The following is a 16,321-nucleotide window of genomic DNA, read 5'->3' on the forward strand; positions in this document are numbered from 1 at the left end:
GATATACACACGCACACACAATTATGGATACATATATGTAACAAAAAGTTGTTGTAATTCTATCTTCACTCTTACAAAAAGAGGTTTAAATATTAAAACTGTAAAATCTTCCACAACCAAAACATTGGAAAGAGTTCCCATTTTTCTTCTTTCAAGTTGTGAGAAATGGAATGGTGATATTATTGTGTTTTCCTTTCATACATTGGATAAAAATTAGTATTAGCCAAACTAGATTCCTTGGTAACATCTTATACAAATAAAAAATCTTGTCCATTCAACTCAACAAACTCTGTAGTTTGGACTAATTATCTCCATCAAATATCCTCTCTTGCTTTTGATGCCTGAAACATCAACGTAAATACGGCTAAGCATTGAAAATGGTTTAGTCTAATATTTTGTCCATTCAACTCAATTGGACACCAATTATTTCAGTCACAAATAGTTATAAGGTTCTCAATTTTCATACTATATGATCAAGTTGAACATGAATTTTAGTTGTAGAAAGGTGTAAAAATAAAACCAAACATATAGAAAGGTAGAATTTTTTTTTGGTGCTAATAACATATTTTTCCCAATTTGCGAAAATTGTTTTAAGAGCAAGCAGAAATGCTTGTACAGTAGACCCTGTCAGTATTCCGATCCAAAGACCCTTTCCTTTCAAGTGTACAACGAAGGCCGAAACAACCTACTGGAACCCCAACCAGATAATATGCCTCAAGATTTACATAGGCTCCAATATCCTGCCAGCCACTTCCTCTAGGGACCCTGATGCATATATAGCACAAAATAACTTTGTGAGTTAATGGCAAGCAATATCAAGGAAGAATCACAACTTCTACATTGTTATCATATGCTGATCTATTTTGAAGAAATATACACAATATGATTATGATGGTTATGACTATGGCATAAATACTACATAAACATTTCCTAATAAAGACATAAGGCTATTTTATAACCCAGAAAGAAGATTACTTCCAAGAGTAAGCTTTTTTAAATCTTTATACACCATTAGTTAACTTTTTAATTGCAAAGAAATATTCTAAATGAATAATGAACTAATATGTATTTGATAGTACAGCTATAGTATCACGTGAATTGATAAGAATTAAGAAGTTATAAGTTTCAAAAGTTTAGCTCCAACTCAAATGTGAGAAAGTTACCTAAAAGATGACTATTGAGAGACAAAGCAAAGGACCAATATTTGCAATTTCCTTCTTACTGCGAAAGGCATAGACCAAAACACGATGGCAGAAGAAGAGAATCACGGCTACAATAAATCTCTGCAACTACAAGAACCATTATAACAGACATTTAGCTGCTTGTGCATTGCCAGCTCCCAACTCATTCAAATCCCGCAAACCTTGCTGTTGCCACAAATTCATATGGTATGTAGTAGTACAAATTAGTAATTGTGAGACTGCATGCAGTGAAAAATTAGAAGCATTCTATTGTAATCTCATATAGTAAATATGGAAAAGAAGCATACCATAGCGAAAGCACTGAAGTCTCCAATTCTGGATTAGGTAAAAGCCCAGAAAGCAAAATAAGACCCTCAAACGACCACCATCAAGAGGATTATGATTGGCACGCAAAAAAATGCTAAGAGACTTAATACATGCAGCCAAAAAATGAATACTACAAAAATCATGAAAGAAAGAACAAAACAGAAAATCACCAAACCATTGCAGCCGAAGCAACAGCAAAGCGAAATAACTCCCTCATGCTGAAGCAGACATCCTTTGAGAATACGGCACGAGTTTTATCACAAGCAGAAGAGTACTCCATGTATACCCCAAGCATAAGCACATCCAAGAACTATGATGAAGCAGAGGCTTATGTAGCTGCACTGCTTCCTAATTTTAATTTAAAAACGAGAATCCAACAAAAATGTATATGGAAACATAGAGCTGCAAATGAACTAAAGAGCATTGGAAGGATCAGGCTCTGAATCTGGTAATAGCGAATTAGTGGTTGAAGTATAGCTTATGCAAACAGGTTAGGGATGAGGCATACACAGTATGTCTGCTATATGTGAGATTGCTGGATCTTGTCCTATGAGTATTAGTAATTTGTCTGCGAATATCCATAGGATATATAGAGATGATGGTGGTGCAAGTATAAATTCCTATTTTTGATATTGCTCTGCTCCATAGGCTTGTCTGCATAAAGTCTCTAATGCACCAGCCATCCCACATTGCTTAGCAGTCACAAAAATTCACTTATCATCATGATTGAATTATATTCCTTAATCTGACATATCAGATTCTCATACTAGCTGACATCTATGGTGACATAACAACAATGATATAATGATGAAAACAACAACAATAACTATAGATTTGATATGCATTTGACAAAGAATTAGTCTTTTGATTAACTAATTTGTACAAGTAAATAAACAGATTTTAGGCTGTTAGTTTTAGTGAAGTTAATCAAGTTCAATTATGCTTGTCAAGAAGCTTGAGCTCTACCAACACAAAAAATAGATGGTGAATTAGGATGCGCTTTGCTGATTGCTTTCTTGCTGAAAGTTTAAGAATGAAAATGAGTTTTAGTCCTACTTTTATTATTTTATAAAATACAAATTATTCCTTGCCTTTAGGTTAAACCATTTTACCTTTAATGCTTTTTTCAATATTATAGTTTATCCATTGTGCTTAAGGTTAAAAAAAAAAAAAAAATTTGTTGTTATTCATGCAATTACACACATGATACATATAACAAAAGTTCTCTCTCTTTCTTTATGAGAGGTGTCTATATCTTATTATGTGAATCTACAGAATGCCTCCTTGTAATGTGTGGATGGATACCACAAGTGTGTAGGGCTCACCTATTGTGAAAGGAGGGCTGCATAAATCCGTGTTATAAGATATTGTCCCTTGTTTGGATTGTGTATCCCAAGCAAGAACACATTCAACCAATATGATGAACCAGTAAATATTGTAGCTCCAATACATCCTAACTTTAATTTAGAAACTAGAGCCCAACAAAGGGGAATATGGAAACAAAGAGTTGCGCATGAACTAAAGAGCATTGGAAGGACCAGACTCTTGAGTCTGGAAGTAGTGAGTTAGTGATTGAAGTATAGTGTATGAAAACAAGTTAGGGATGAGGCATATGGAGTACATGTGATGCGGGAGACGCAAGAAGATTATTATTTAGTACTATTTATATTTGCAAGTCAATTGTATTTTTATGTTTTAGGTCCTATTAGTTTATTGGGCTATTAGTATTTTAATTTGGAAGTAAGGTTATTTTTGTAATAAGGCAATTAGAGTTTTCTAGCCAATTAGAACTAGGGTTTAGCAATTCTTTATAAGCAACCTATTGTACTCGAGGAGGTAGTTGATATTTTGATGAATGAAAAAAATGGCCATTTGGTCTCTCTTTTGGTATGGTGCTGACTCTAGGTTTATCCTAGGTACTGACTTTTAGTGGTTTTCCCGCTTGGTGCTGACTCCAAGTAAGGCCTAGGTGTTGACTCCTAGGTCATATCCATTTATTTTATTGTTGTTTCAATTTTGTTCTGGTTGTCCTGTATCAACGTGTGATATAGTGAGATTGAAGGATCTTGGCCTATGAGTATTAGTAGCTTATTTATGAAAATTCATAGGATAGATATTGGGATACAAACTAGAATTAGAGAAGATGTCAGTGTAAGTATAAATTCCTAGCTTTTGATATTGCTCTGCCCCATAGGCTTGTCTGCATTAAGTCTCTAAAGCCCCAGCCTTTCCCACATTGATTTGCAATCACAAAAATTCAATTATCACTATGTTTGAATTATATTCCTTACTCTGGCATATCAGTTTCTCAAACTAGCAAACATCAATGGTAAAATAATAATAATAATGATGTAATAATGATAACAACAACAGCAACAACGGATATGAAAAACATCTATGACAACAAATTATGGTTTTGGATTGCGAATATGTATAAGTAAATTAACAGATATTAGATAGTTGATTTTAGGAAAGCTAATAAAGCTCATATACTAAGCAGGCTAGCGGAGGTTGAGTCAAGCACAAAAAAGGTCTAGTTTCCACTGACCAAAGTTTGGGTAGCCCAATACTCAATTGAGCTGAACATTTTTGCAGCTTTTCTATGGATACATATATTTCAGGAGCAGCTGATTCCATCCAATTAGTGAAATTCTCTACTTTTCAATAAGTCCACAACACTTTTACTTTTTAAATTCCTTCCCCTTTTACTTTTGAAGTCTTCTGGTGTGGCACAACAACAACCGCACTAGTCACTGATTCTAAAATAGGACATGCTAGTAATTTCGTGGTGAGAAAAAGATCACCACCAAGATGGTGGTTGCAATAAGCAGCAAAAGGCGGAGGAGACAGAACTCACATGAGAGAGAGAGAGAGAGAGAGAGATTAATGCTCTAAGCAATGTATTCAAAAAGACAAATCAAAATCATGGAAATAAAACTATAAAATTAGATGATAATGTAATCGTTTGAGATTAAGTACAACATTAAAATACAGGACCACAAGTTGAAATTTTTTAGCATATAATAGGATTATATGAAAATTTTAAACAAAAAGAAAATAAAATTTATATATAATTTTTTTATTTTTAGTGAACACTAAAATTTTCATTGACTAATTTTAATAAATAATCTTAAAAATATTTTAGAAAATAAATTATGTATTATATAACATTATAAAATAATTACATATTCTTGTGCATAGTGTGGGTCCCACTAGAACTAAGTGATGCCTCATTCGAATCTTGAGCCTCATGGTATACAAGATCAGCTACAATTAAAAACTGCTTTGCAAATCCAAATTACCAATTGTTTTGGCTTCAAATCCCTAGACCCATAGAATCCAAAGATCCTCCCACACATCAATACTAATAGCATCATCTACTACACATCAATGCTATAGCTTTTTCAATCTCTCTCCATATCAAGAGGCCTTTCACTTCAACCCACTTTAGCCACTCCTTGTTATAATTGATAACAAGTGATTGGCTTGTATAACTGAGAATCTCTACCAAATCAGTGGGTTGTACATTTTGTTCCAATCCATTATGATTCATGATTAGCTTAATCTAACATAGGCGCATTGATAACTGCTTAATTGATATGGCTATAGTTTGTAAGGTACTTAAACCGCTACGGTTCACAATCATTTTGGACATCTAGTGACTAGTGTACAAGTAACACCACCTATATATGCGCTTCATTACAAGTAACTGGGAAAGGTACCAACGCTCGCAAGATCTTTTATTAATCATCATTTACATTGCACCATAATTATATTATTTACATTGTCACATAATGTTGATGAAAAGAAAGGCCAAGAAATTATTATTATTACTTATTTATTTAGTTATAATTTTTTTTTTTTAAAAAAACACAAATTTCTCTCTATATTATGTTATCTGCTACAAGATTCTCCCTCAAATATCCTTTCCTTTGCTTTTGACACCTGAAACATCCATAAAAATCCAATTAATAAGCGTTCAAAACCAGTTTAGTCTATGAGCCTAGCACATTTCAATTGCCACCAATTCTAATGAAATATAGATTTGACACCAGTTATTCTAATCTGAAACAGTTAAAAGCTTTGGAATATTCATGCTTATGATCAATTTAAATATAAATAAATTGTTGTAAAGAGGGGGGGGGAGGGGGGGGACAACTACGTAGAAAGTAAGATTTTTTTGGTACTAATAATCCACTTTCGCCAATTTGTGAAACTTGTTCCACAAGCAACTAGAAATGCTTTTACAATAGACCCTCTCTCTAAATCCAATCCAAAGGACTTTGAGCATACAATAAGACCAAAACGGCACCTACTTGACTCTCAACCAGATAATATGCTCCAAGATTGACATATTCTCCCCGTATGTTTCCAGCTGATACCTCTAGCAATATGAAAGAAGAATCATGACTTCTACAATGGCCTGATTTGCTGATTTATTTTGAAGATGGCCATACCATAACCATCAACTAGACAAGTCCAAGAAAGAGATTACTTCAAGAGAGAACTTGTTTGACGCTTTCAACAGTGTTTGTTGACCTTTTAATTGCAAGGAAATATTCTAGAATGGAGATTAAATTAATGCTTAATTAGCTGATCATATGGCATGATTGATAAAACAAAATAGCTTCTAAACTTGTCCAAAATTCACAACTAACGCTCTCATAGACATCAACTTAAATAAGCTACACTCTCTTCGTTCCTTAGCTCTCTTTTTCTTTGTAATTAGTTTTTCCTTTATGTTTCTGCTTTTCTTTCCTTTTTTGTAATCTTTGATTTGCTTTGTGCTTTTTTACATAAAACAGTTTTTTGAATATACACCTTTCTTACTTATCAAAAGAAAAAAAAACTTAAATACGCTATAGTGTATGGGGAAAAAAAAAGGTAATAGCTTGTGGGAAAGTCACCTAAAAGTATAGCTTGTGCCTTGTAGGCTATCCAATAACAGTTATGAACATCATCAGTTCATCCTATGAAAATCATCATAATTGAAACCATATAAAAATAAAAAATAAAAAGAAGAAGATGAAAGAAAAGATCCTGGCTCTACTGTCTATATGAAACAAGATACAAGGATATGTCACTTGAATACATTTCCAAATCATTATAACCAAAACCATATATAAATTTGATACAACATACCAGTCAGACTGACAGAAATGCTTATGCACATCCAGTAGCCATAGCCTCAACTGAAATCCTCTTGTGAAAATCCTCCCCATTTAGCAGCTAGACAAAGTTTAAACAGAACACGAGTGTCATCTTCTGCTGACATGTTAATCAATCTGCATATATGTGAAAACTTGAGTTAGTATGGTACTATAATCAAAACAAAAAATAATAGCAATTTACTCATTAATAATCAGTCTAATTGGAGTCCCTCCTTGCGTTTTCTAGAAGGCATGTCACCAATGATTATGAAGTATAGACATGGTAGAGACTACACAATCTCTAGTTTTCACGTTTAAAAAATTTATGAGGATAATTTCTCTTGCTTCTGCCAGCACTACACAAGGTGAATATGAAAATTAGAATAATACTTGGACACTTCAAATGGGATGCCATAATAGGATTGAGCCACCTACCTTACCTAAGCAATTTTGCAGATTTACTATGGATACATATATTTCATTAGCAATTGGTAAATCTAAAGGTGTGTCTTCTAATCTACACTGATAAAAGCAGGGCATTAGCACAAATGCAGAAGCGATTGGAATTTAAAGAAAGCTGAAGCCACCAATATGACAGCACGTATAGATCAACAACTCATGCTCTCATATAGATTAACTCAAATACACTACATGAGATAAATGTGAGAAAGGTACCTAAAAGTATAGCTTGTAGGCAATCCAATAGCAATAGGCTCAATTTAACTTTACTTCATCCTATGAAAACCTAATAATTGAAACCATATATATCATATCTGCTATTTACTAGAACCTGTCAAAAAAGGGGGAAAAAAGGAAACGAAAAGAAAAGATCCTGACTATATTCCTAATATGAAAGAAGGATATGTCACACGAATTCATTTCCAAATCATCACAATATATAAATTCATTACAACATATCAGGATTTTTATCCAAAAAAAAGAAATAGAAAAAACACAGTTAGATTGACAGAAATGCTTGTGCACGTTCAATATCAGTAGCCTCAATTCAAATTCATCCTATGAAAATCCTCCTCCCTATTTTACAGTCAATCAAGGTATGAAAGAACATTGAAATCATCATCTGCAGACATGTCCATTATAATATGTATATATGTAAAAACCTTGAGTCAGTATGGTACCATAATTATTGACCCATTCCTAATGAGTGTAATTAAATTTGCTTCTTGACTGTTTTTGAAGGCATGGCTCCAATGATTCTAAAGTATAATCACATTAGACGTGCCAAAAGAAGTACGCAGTTTATAGTTTTCACATGTCAAAAATTTATTTGGCAAAATTCTCTAGAATTTGCAGCACAAGGTGAAAATGAAAATTAGCATAATGCTTGGACAATTACAAATAGGATTCCGAAATAGGACTGAACAATCTACCTTAGCAAAATCCATAGAGCAGTATAAGAGTAAAGCTTGAGAATATATTTCCTAAAAAACAAAACTACTTGTAAGATACAATATCTATTAATTTGGACAGAATCGTAACAGTCTCATTTTAGGGATTTAAATTTAATAATTGAAATTTTATGGATTAAATTGTAGAATGGTCAAATTGCAAAATTCAAATACTAATTTACCTAAAAATATATATAATGAAGATAAATGTTATGTTCTTTTTGTTAAATGCACCACCAACACTTTTAATCACAAAAGGGCAGGGGTCACAAACTATTTGTAACAGTATAAGCATTGATTGCGACAGAAATTGAACTAGTGTTTCAATCCATGCATATTATGCATAGCAATTTATATACTTCCATCGTATATGAAAGAAAGACTTGTCATTTAAATATCAACAGAAATAAATCAGTAATGAAAATTAGCTACCTTTGTAAATACTAACCAGAGAGATTGGCCACTTCTCTCAAAGCAGCTCTCCACATTTTTTGGGTTCAACAAACGCTTTTTCTAAAACTGAGAAACACCTTGTATTTTCACTGAGACTGAGGTGAAGAAGAAGAAGAAGAAGATGATGATGGCGATGACGTAGACCCTCCTTGAGTTCTCATGGAAGCCATAGGAAATATAGAGATATAAAATTTGAAGCACAATATGTATAGAACTGAAGAAAAAAGTGATTTGGGAAATGAAAAATTGGAGCAGTGATTGGGAGAGAGCAAAAGGCAGAGGAAATCAACGCTGGGCTGAAACCGGCAACCGGTCAACAAAGTTAAGAATAAGCTGAATTTACAGAAGGGCCCGGTTAACGTGCCTTTAAGCTATCTATTATTCCATTAATCATTAATTTTAAATTTTAAGCTATATATTATTCTATTAATCATTAATTTTAAATTTTAAATTATGTAAAGAATAAAATTTAGTTACAAAATTGGTTATAACTTAAAATTACAATTTACATATAAGAAAATTAACATTACTAGCTATTTTGAAACTCCAATCGTTAGATTGCATATTCTTTATGATTTTAATACACATGTCAAATTTTATGTCATTCAGATATTATTTACTATACGATTTATAAGCTTATATTTTATATATAATTTTAAATTATAAAAACAATTTTAAAATAATTTATTGATGACATAACTATTATTCTTTAATTTTCTAAAAATTTGTAAGTATGGAAGATATGAGAAAAACGTAATCCAATAGTCGATTTGTCAGAATTCATTTTCAATAAAAAAAAAATATTGAATAAGGTTGTAGCCTTAAATTACAATCNAGCCTTAAATTATCAATATTGTTGCTAAATTTTGTCCTTAAGTAAAATGGTTTTATTAATGAATGCCCATAGGACATTTTTTAATAAACCATTTTAGAAAGTTTTAATACCACTTTAAGGAAAATATTAAAAAAAATTGTAAAAAAGTTAGTTATTTTTTTTTCTTTTTTCCATAATAAAATGGTTTCCTAAGATAATTTATTAATAGATACTCTAAGGGCATCCATCAGTAAAATCCCTTCTCTCAAAAAATTAAAAAAAATCATCTCAATTTTTTTAGAAGAGTTTCATCTCTCCTTGTTTGGAAAATTTGAGAGGTTTTTTTTTTTTTTTTTTTTTTTTTTTTTTTTTTTTAAGAGTGTGGTACATTTAAAATGTTGTATTTTTCTATTAAAAAATTTATATTTTAAGTGTAATTTCAAATTAAATCTTATAATTTTAAAATTAAACCATAGGAGGTCTTTTTTTTTTTTTTTTCCTTTGAGAAGAAAACCACAGGAGGTATATAATAAGACTATATTACAAATTAAACTTGATAATTCTGCTAATTTAAAATTAAGCCCTAAACTTTTAAAATTGTGTCAATACAAACCCTAAACTTTTTTTTAGTTGGATTGTGGATTTTAATTTCTTTTTTGTTTTCCTCACAAAATGGAGCTTTATAAAAAGCTAACAACACCCAGAGGAATCATACATAAAAGTATACCACAGGGCTTAAATCGTATCCCCATGAAAGCTGCTAGGGAACAAAGGCCCTTCAAAATCATGCTCTGAAGTCGATTTACAACAACTATGACCAAGTGGGATTTTCTTGGAATAGCTTGAACTACCTGTAGAGCATTTCTCTCTCTACAATAACATTATTGAAATTTTCATTTTTAACAAGGTCATGGAGAATATGTTGCCAGCTAATTCCTCTAGCAATATCAAGGAAAAATAGCTAATTCTACTTTGGCCTGATATGCTGATTTAATTTGAAGAAAATAAAATATAGTGGGTAGGCCATAACTTTCAACTAGAAACAAGTCCTATAAAACGAAGGCCCAAAAGGCACATGCTAGACTGCAAACTAGAGAATATATACATGGCTCCCAAACGTTGCCAGCCATGTCATCTAACTACATATATTTTTTATTTTATTTTTATTTTTTACAAGATAAAAATTCTACTATAATATAATTTAAAGACACTTGATACATAGTAGAAAATAACAGAGTTTTATGACAAGCATAAATACTCACAGATAATTTCTCTTTCCTCTTAAATATATAAGCCTCTTTTATAATCTAAAAAGAATATTACTTTAAAAGTGAACTTGTTTAAAACTTTACTTTTTTGAACTGCAAGGAATATATTCAAGACTAAATACTAAAGTTAATGCTCATTTGATACTATAGCTAGATTAATAAAAAAATCATAAATTATATGCTTCCAATAAACAAAAAAAATGGTTTCGAAACATCCAACAAATGCATTGACAACCCCCACCCCCCCCAAACACAAAAAACAAAACAAGAAGAAGTTGAAGTAATAGTTCAACATGCTTGAATATCCAAAATATATAGCCAAAATCAATCATCAATGTTTAACCATCTTACATTTCCATCATTCCTAATACTCCGTAAGATTTATTACTTCAGATCCTTGTACAAATTTAAAACATTACTATCTAATTCCCAAATCCACCATTTTTGTTAAAGAAACTCTCTAACCACAACGTTCGTAGTCTAGTGTTTTTGGCCATGAATGCCCTTCCTACCCTTTCATTAATTACCAAATAGTCAAGAGCAGATTCAAGCATAACTTTGTCAAAACTTTTTACTTTCATAACTTCTTCATAAAGCTCATTCACATCAAGTTGATCTTTTTTGAGTTTTTTTATTGCTAACTCAATCTTTCCAAGTTGTTTGGAAAACTTATTATTATTAGCATCTTGGTTGACATTAGCACGACTCCTTTTTCTATGAGACCTTGCTTGAGAGAAAGCTGTATTTGAAGAACCAACTTGTTTCCCTTTTGACGCCTTCTCAAAATCAATAATGTCCTTACAATTGGACTCCAAGTCAACAATCCTTTTTTCTGAATCACTATCACTAAAAGACTTTGCAGAACTCCATCTTGCTGTGTCTTTTCCAAAAAGCAAAGCCATCTCATCATACATCTCAATCCTTTTATTCAAATACTGGTCATGATCAGGATGTGCCTGTTTTTTATAAAGCAAAAACAAAACAAAAAAAAAAAAAAAAATTAGTTAGGAAGAGATCAACCCCTAATAGAACACCTACCTACTGATGAAAATATGCCTCATACCATTACTTCCTCGTCATACACTTTCTTTTCACATGTAATCATTTTGAAATTGTCATCCCATCTAAAACAATTTTTTCTGTTACAAAGTTGTGTAATGATTCTCCAAATGCTTTTGATAGTTTGAAGACAATTTTCCACATGTTCAGGTTGGCATTCAACCCCAAATTTGTCACTAATTGCTTGGGCTGCTAGAGCGAATGATCCAGGCATAAATGTATTGGATGGCTTATTTCCTTTAGTAGCCTCATTAGCAAGTATCTCAATTATCAAACATTGCATTTGTTTTGACCACCTAAATTGCTCACTTAAACTCTCCTCCTCATCCTTTGTTTTGCCTATTGCTACAGTTGCAAGAACAAGAAGAGTAATCAAAATTGAGCACACGAACACAAAAAATTACAAGTGAAAACTCTATTTATTGTCCACTAGAAAATTTTATTATCAAAATGATGGCGCAATCAATCATGGTAGGTCAAGACATAACATTCTTTAATCATGAAAGTGCTAGGAAGTCATAGTACATAGCCAACTCTAAAAAAATGATGGTGCAATGAATCATGGCATATCTCTATTTTCTTCCTAAACTTCACTTTGTGATTATTGGACTATTGGATTTTTCAAATTATATATCAGGATTTACATCTTCCATAATTGAGCATATGGGCTCAACCCTCATTATGTGATTGTTAATGGCAACAAACTAGGACTATATCCATTGTGTTTCGAATGAACAATAAGGATCTGCATCCAATACACACAAACTTCTCTTCAAAATCTCCCTTAGTGGTAGTTCACAAGGAAAAGGGACATAGACTAGCTATATAATTCTATTTCACTTTAAGGAGGGTCATGACTAAACTCTTTCAAATGGTATTTACCACCATGATAAGGAAGAGAAATCCTTTCTTATTTCTATAACCAACCTCACCAAGATAATATTTACTTACAAATTTACAAAAAATAGAAAAGAAATACTAGTAAATGCCAATTATTTATAATCAATCAATATATATATATATATAAGTAGAGACCTCATGTTGGAGAGCATGGGGTTGTGCCAATTAGCGCATTCCTTGAAATTCTTTTTATATCAAATTATTAGTTCATTGAATCAGCTAATAGAGTAAATGTATATACTAATTATCTATAATTGTGCATTAATTATTTATATTACATGAATTTATAAGACCATTTTTATAAACTTTATTTAAGAAATAATTTTTAGTTGGAATAATAATATTAGATTTACAATATGACATTGTTTCTCATGTTTAGTTGCTTTGACAAAAATTGACACAAAAATTATAAAAAAAAAAATTAAACATTTGTGAATTCACTAAAAATTAATTTTAACCCTTTAAATTTCCTAATTCCTTTCAGTGACATATGATATATATATATATATATATATCACATGTATGTATGTGGAACTAACATTGTGTTATTTATTTTATGTAATTAGAAAGATAACTTATAGAATGAATATGTTTATTTTGTTATATTAATTATTTTAAGCATAATGAAATTTTAATATCATTTTTCTAAGATTTATATGAGAAACAATTGATTTTTGTTTTTTGTTTTTTGTTTTTTTTTTTTTTGTTTTTTTATGTGATGAACAATTGATTTGAAATATGGTATTCTTACTAAAATTTTAGTTGTCTTTGCAACTATTAAAACAATGTCCAACAAAAAGGGAAAAAAAATAAATAAATAACACAAAATCCATAATGTAAAAAAATTAATTGAAAGATATTTGCATTTTTTGTAGGCATGAAACATGCCTATTTATATGACCCAATATATCATGCAATTTTCAATTTAAAAACAAATATACATACTATGATCAAATCACTATATTATTCTTAGCGCCTTTCTATTTTGTCTATAAAATAACTAAAGATTACCTTTTTTTACAAGGAAAGTTATTGAATTTTTTTTTTAATTATTATATACATTGATAGTTGAGAGTGAGGGATCTAAATCTAAATGTCTCTATTAGAAATTGAGATGCCAACTAGTTAAACTAAATCTTATTGAAATATTGGAGAAAACTAAAATGAGTTGCATTGCACATCATGGGGAAACTCAGCTAGCATTTATAAATTTCCATAAACTGGAGACATCATTTAAAAACAAAAATTATGTCCACACATACTGTTAGTTTGCAAGGAAAAGTGACATAGACTTAATAACTTACACACACAGGAGTAGTTCGCAACGAAAAGTGACATAGAGTCATAGACTAAAAAAATTTACTTCATTTTCAAGAGGATCATAACTAAGCTCTTTCAAATGGTATTTTTCCACTGTGATAATGGAAGAGAATTCCTTTTTTTTTCTATAACCAGCGTCACCAAAATAATATTTATATACAAATTTATAGTAAATAGAATAGCATTACTAGTAAATATTGATTATTTATAATAATTATAAATCCCCCTAACCTAGAGATGTCATTTAAAACACAAAAATCATGTCTACACACACACATAGCCACTGTCACCTCCACTTCCCATCATGTTATCACCAATGGGGCATAGACACAGACACGACATGGCAATTCTTGAAAAATTAGGACACAACAAGGTGAGAGCACATTAATTAATTAATATTTAGGTTACTTAAAAAAATTTACACATTTTATGTTTATTTTAGTTTTTAGAAATGAGTAATAACCATTAAATTCTTTAAAAAATTATCAAATATTTTCATAAGTTTCTCTTTTTCTTTTTTTCTTTTTTTGGATAAGAAAAATATGATATGATATTTCTGATTTATTTTTTTTAAATGTGAAATTTCACAATTATGGTAGTTATTAATAAGTATTTTTTTAATAATTTGATAAGTAAATTAATAAAAAACAAATCTCAATAACCATTAAAAATTGGATTTTTCCTAAAACTTGTAGAACCATTTATTGGGAATAACTAGAAAAAACTATTAAACTTATTTGAACTTTTTTTTTTAATTTTTTGGATATGTAACATAAAAAGTTTATTGAAAGAACACAGCCCCGTACATACGAAATGTATGAAAGAGGCAAAAACATCAAGAAACCAAAGTATAATGATCAAGCAACCTAGGAAGGGAAAAACAAGAAAAAGAAAAAGAAGGTAAAACCAAACACCATTCTAGAAGAGTAGAAAAGAAAAAAGAGTTAAACTCAAGAATGGGCCAATCGCAATCCTCAAAACTTCTCGAATTCCGTTCTGGCCAGATACACCACATCAAACAGTGTGGCACAGTCCTCCAAATAACCATATTACAATGTCGCCTGAACTTCAAAAAACATGTTTTTAAGATTTATTTGATATCTTGGCAATTTGAATTAATCGGGGATGTATGGCACCTTATATTGCAAATTGGTAGTTGTTAAGAATTTGTTCGGGAATATGGGAGATGATTTAGCTTGATATTGTTAAATTTGGCTAAAGTTTGTTTGGGAGGTTAGGTAAGACTTCATTGGGCCATTTGAAGTGTTAGACATATAATGGCAAAGTGGCCAAACCAATTGTAGGCCCATGTACTAGTAGAACAAGCAAATTAACCTTGAGTTAGTCTATGGTTAGCTTAGGATTAGTCTAGTATATAAACCACACATTGGTTTCATTGTAAACTAAAGAGCTTAATAGACAAGATGAAGCCATTAAGGGCTTTATGCCGTGGACGTAAGCCATTAGGCTGAACCACATTAACCTTGTATTCACTCTCTCTTTGATACCCCCGCTCATCATTCAATCGATCACAATCACACAACAACTTTAACATGAAGGATTCGAATTAATTGTTGGCTGCCTTGTTATTAATTTATGGGATGGTTGTTAAGTTGGAATTCAGACCTCAATTGGAGTTTAGGTCAGCTCTTTAATGGTTATAGTGTTATCTCATTTATTGCACTATCTTACTTTGTCTATAGTCAAGAAAGTCTAGGGACACAATTTTTGTGTCAAAATTTTTCTACAACTTTGAAATGGTCGACTATGAGTCTATGAGTGGTGGAGAATAAGTGATAGATTGATGTAAAAGGTTTCCACCACTCATGATCTACCACTTAAGCAAGTTGGGACAAATGGTGTGGTTCTAGAAGAATTGGTTTATGGTTTAGTTAAGAGTATCTTTAGTTAACTGGCCGGTTGTTGTGAGGTCTCTTTGATTTCTCTCCGTCTACTAATCTGCTTACCGAACTTCTCACCCTTTTTTTCTTCTTAAAGCCAAAAAAAGAGTATCTTTAGTTGGAGTTGGACTTAAATACTTTGACCTTATTGTTGATTAGGCTCTAGTTGAGCTCGTTTCAGAAATTCGAGGGGAATTCTTGACTTGTGTGTGGTAGCAAGGTAAATAAATACATAATGGGATTTTCGGAAAAAATAATACAATTATTTATTTCATGCAAGCTTTTTTTGGGTAAACAGAATTGGAACATTGTTCATTAAACTATTCTTTTCCTAAAATTAAAGTACTATGTCTATCATCAATCTTGTTATTTGTTTTATTTAAGGAAACTGCATTGCACTAAGTTGCGCATGGCAAGATGCATGATTTTTTAGCTTGGAAAATATGAGATCTTTGATAATGGATTTTAGAGAGAAGGTATCTTTGAATGGTTTTGGCCTATGAGTTTGCTTCCGGTCAAGCAAAAAACCAACAAAGAAA

General features: G+C 31.2%; 1 protein-coding gene, 1 long non-coding RNA gene, 1 other non-coding gene and 1 pseudogene across 3 annotated transcripts; 1 reads left to right on the plus strand and 3 right to left on the minus strand.

Moving 5' to 3' along the window:
* Positions 1–386: 386 nt before the first annotated feature.
* Positions 387–4,867, minus strand: LOC112006514 (protein DETOXIFICATION 8-like; annotated as a pseudogene).
* Positions 4,868–5,226: 359 nt separating this feature from the next.
* On the minus strand, positions 5,227–8,808 carry LOC136061914 (uncharacterized). Its single transcript, XR_010623766.1, has 3 exons — positions 8,500–8,808; positions 6,651–6,793; positions 5,227–5,453 (listed from the first exon to the last, which is right to left on the minus strand). It is a non-coding gene; the product is annotated as an uncharacterized LOC136061914 (long non-coding RNA).
* A 2,132-nt stretch (positions 8,809–10,940) lies between these two features.
* On the minus strand, positions 10,941–12,038 carry LOC136061913 (uncharacterized). The gene is made up of 2 exons (XM_065760359.1): positions 11,666–12,038; positions 10,941–11,558 (listed from the first exon to the last, which is right to left on the minus strand). The coding sequence occupies exons 1-2, from the start codon at positions 11,942–11,944 to the stop codon at positions 11,025–11,027; spliced, it is 813 nt and encodes a 270-aa protein (XP_065616431.1). The 5' UTR covers positions 11,945–12,038; the 3' UTR covers positions 10,941–11,024.
* Positions 12,039–15,765: 3,727 nt separating this feature from the next.
* LOC136061923 (small nucleolar RNA snoR109) lies at positions 15,766–15,864 on the plus strand. Its single transcript, XR_010623774.1, has one exon. It is a non-coding gene; the product is annotated as a small nucleolar RNA snoR109 (small nucleolar RNA).
* Positions 15,865–16,321: the final 457 nt, after the last annotated feature.

This window comes from Quercus suber, unplaced genomic scaffold, assembly GCF_002906115.3.
Source record: "Quercus suber isolate HL8 unplaced genomic scaffold, Cork oak 2.0 scaffold_363, whole genome shotgun sequence".
Classification (NCBI taxonomy): Eukaryota; Viridiplantae; Streptophyta; class Magnoliopsida; order Fagales; family Fagaceae; genus Quercus; species Quercus suber.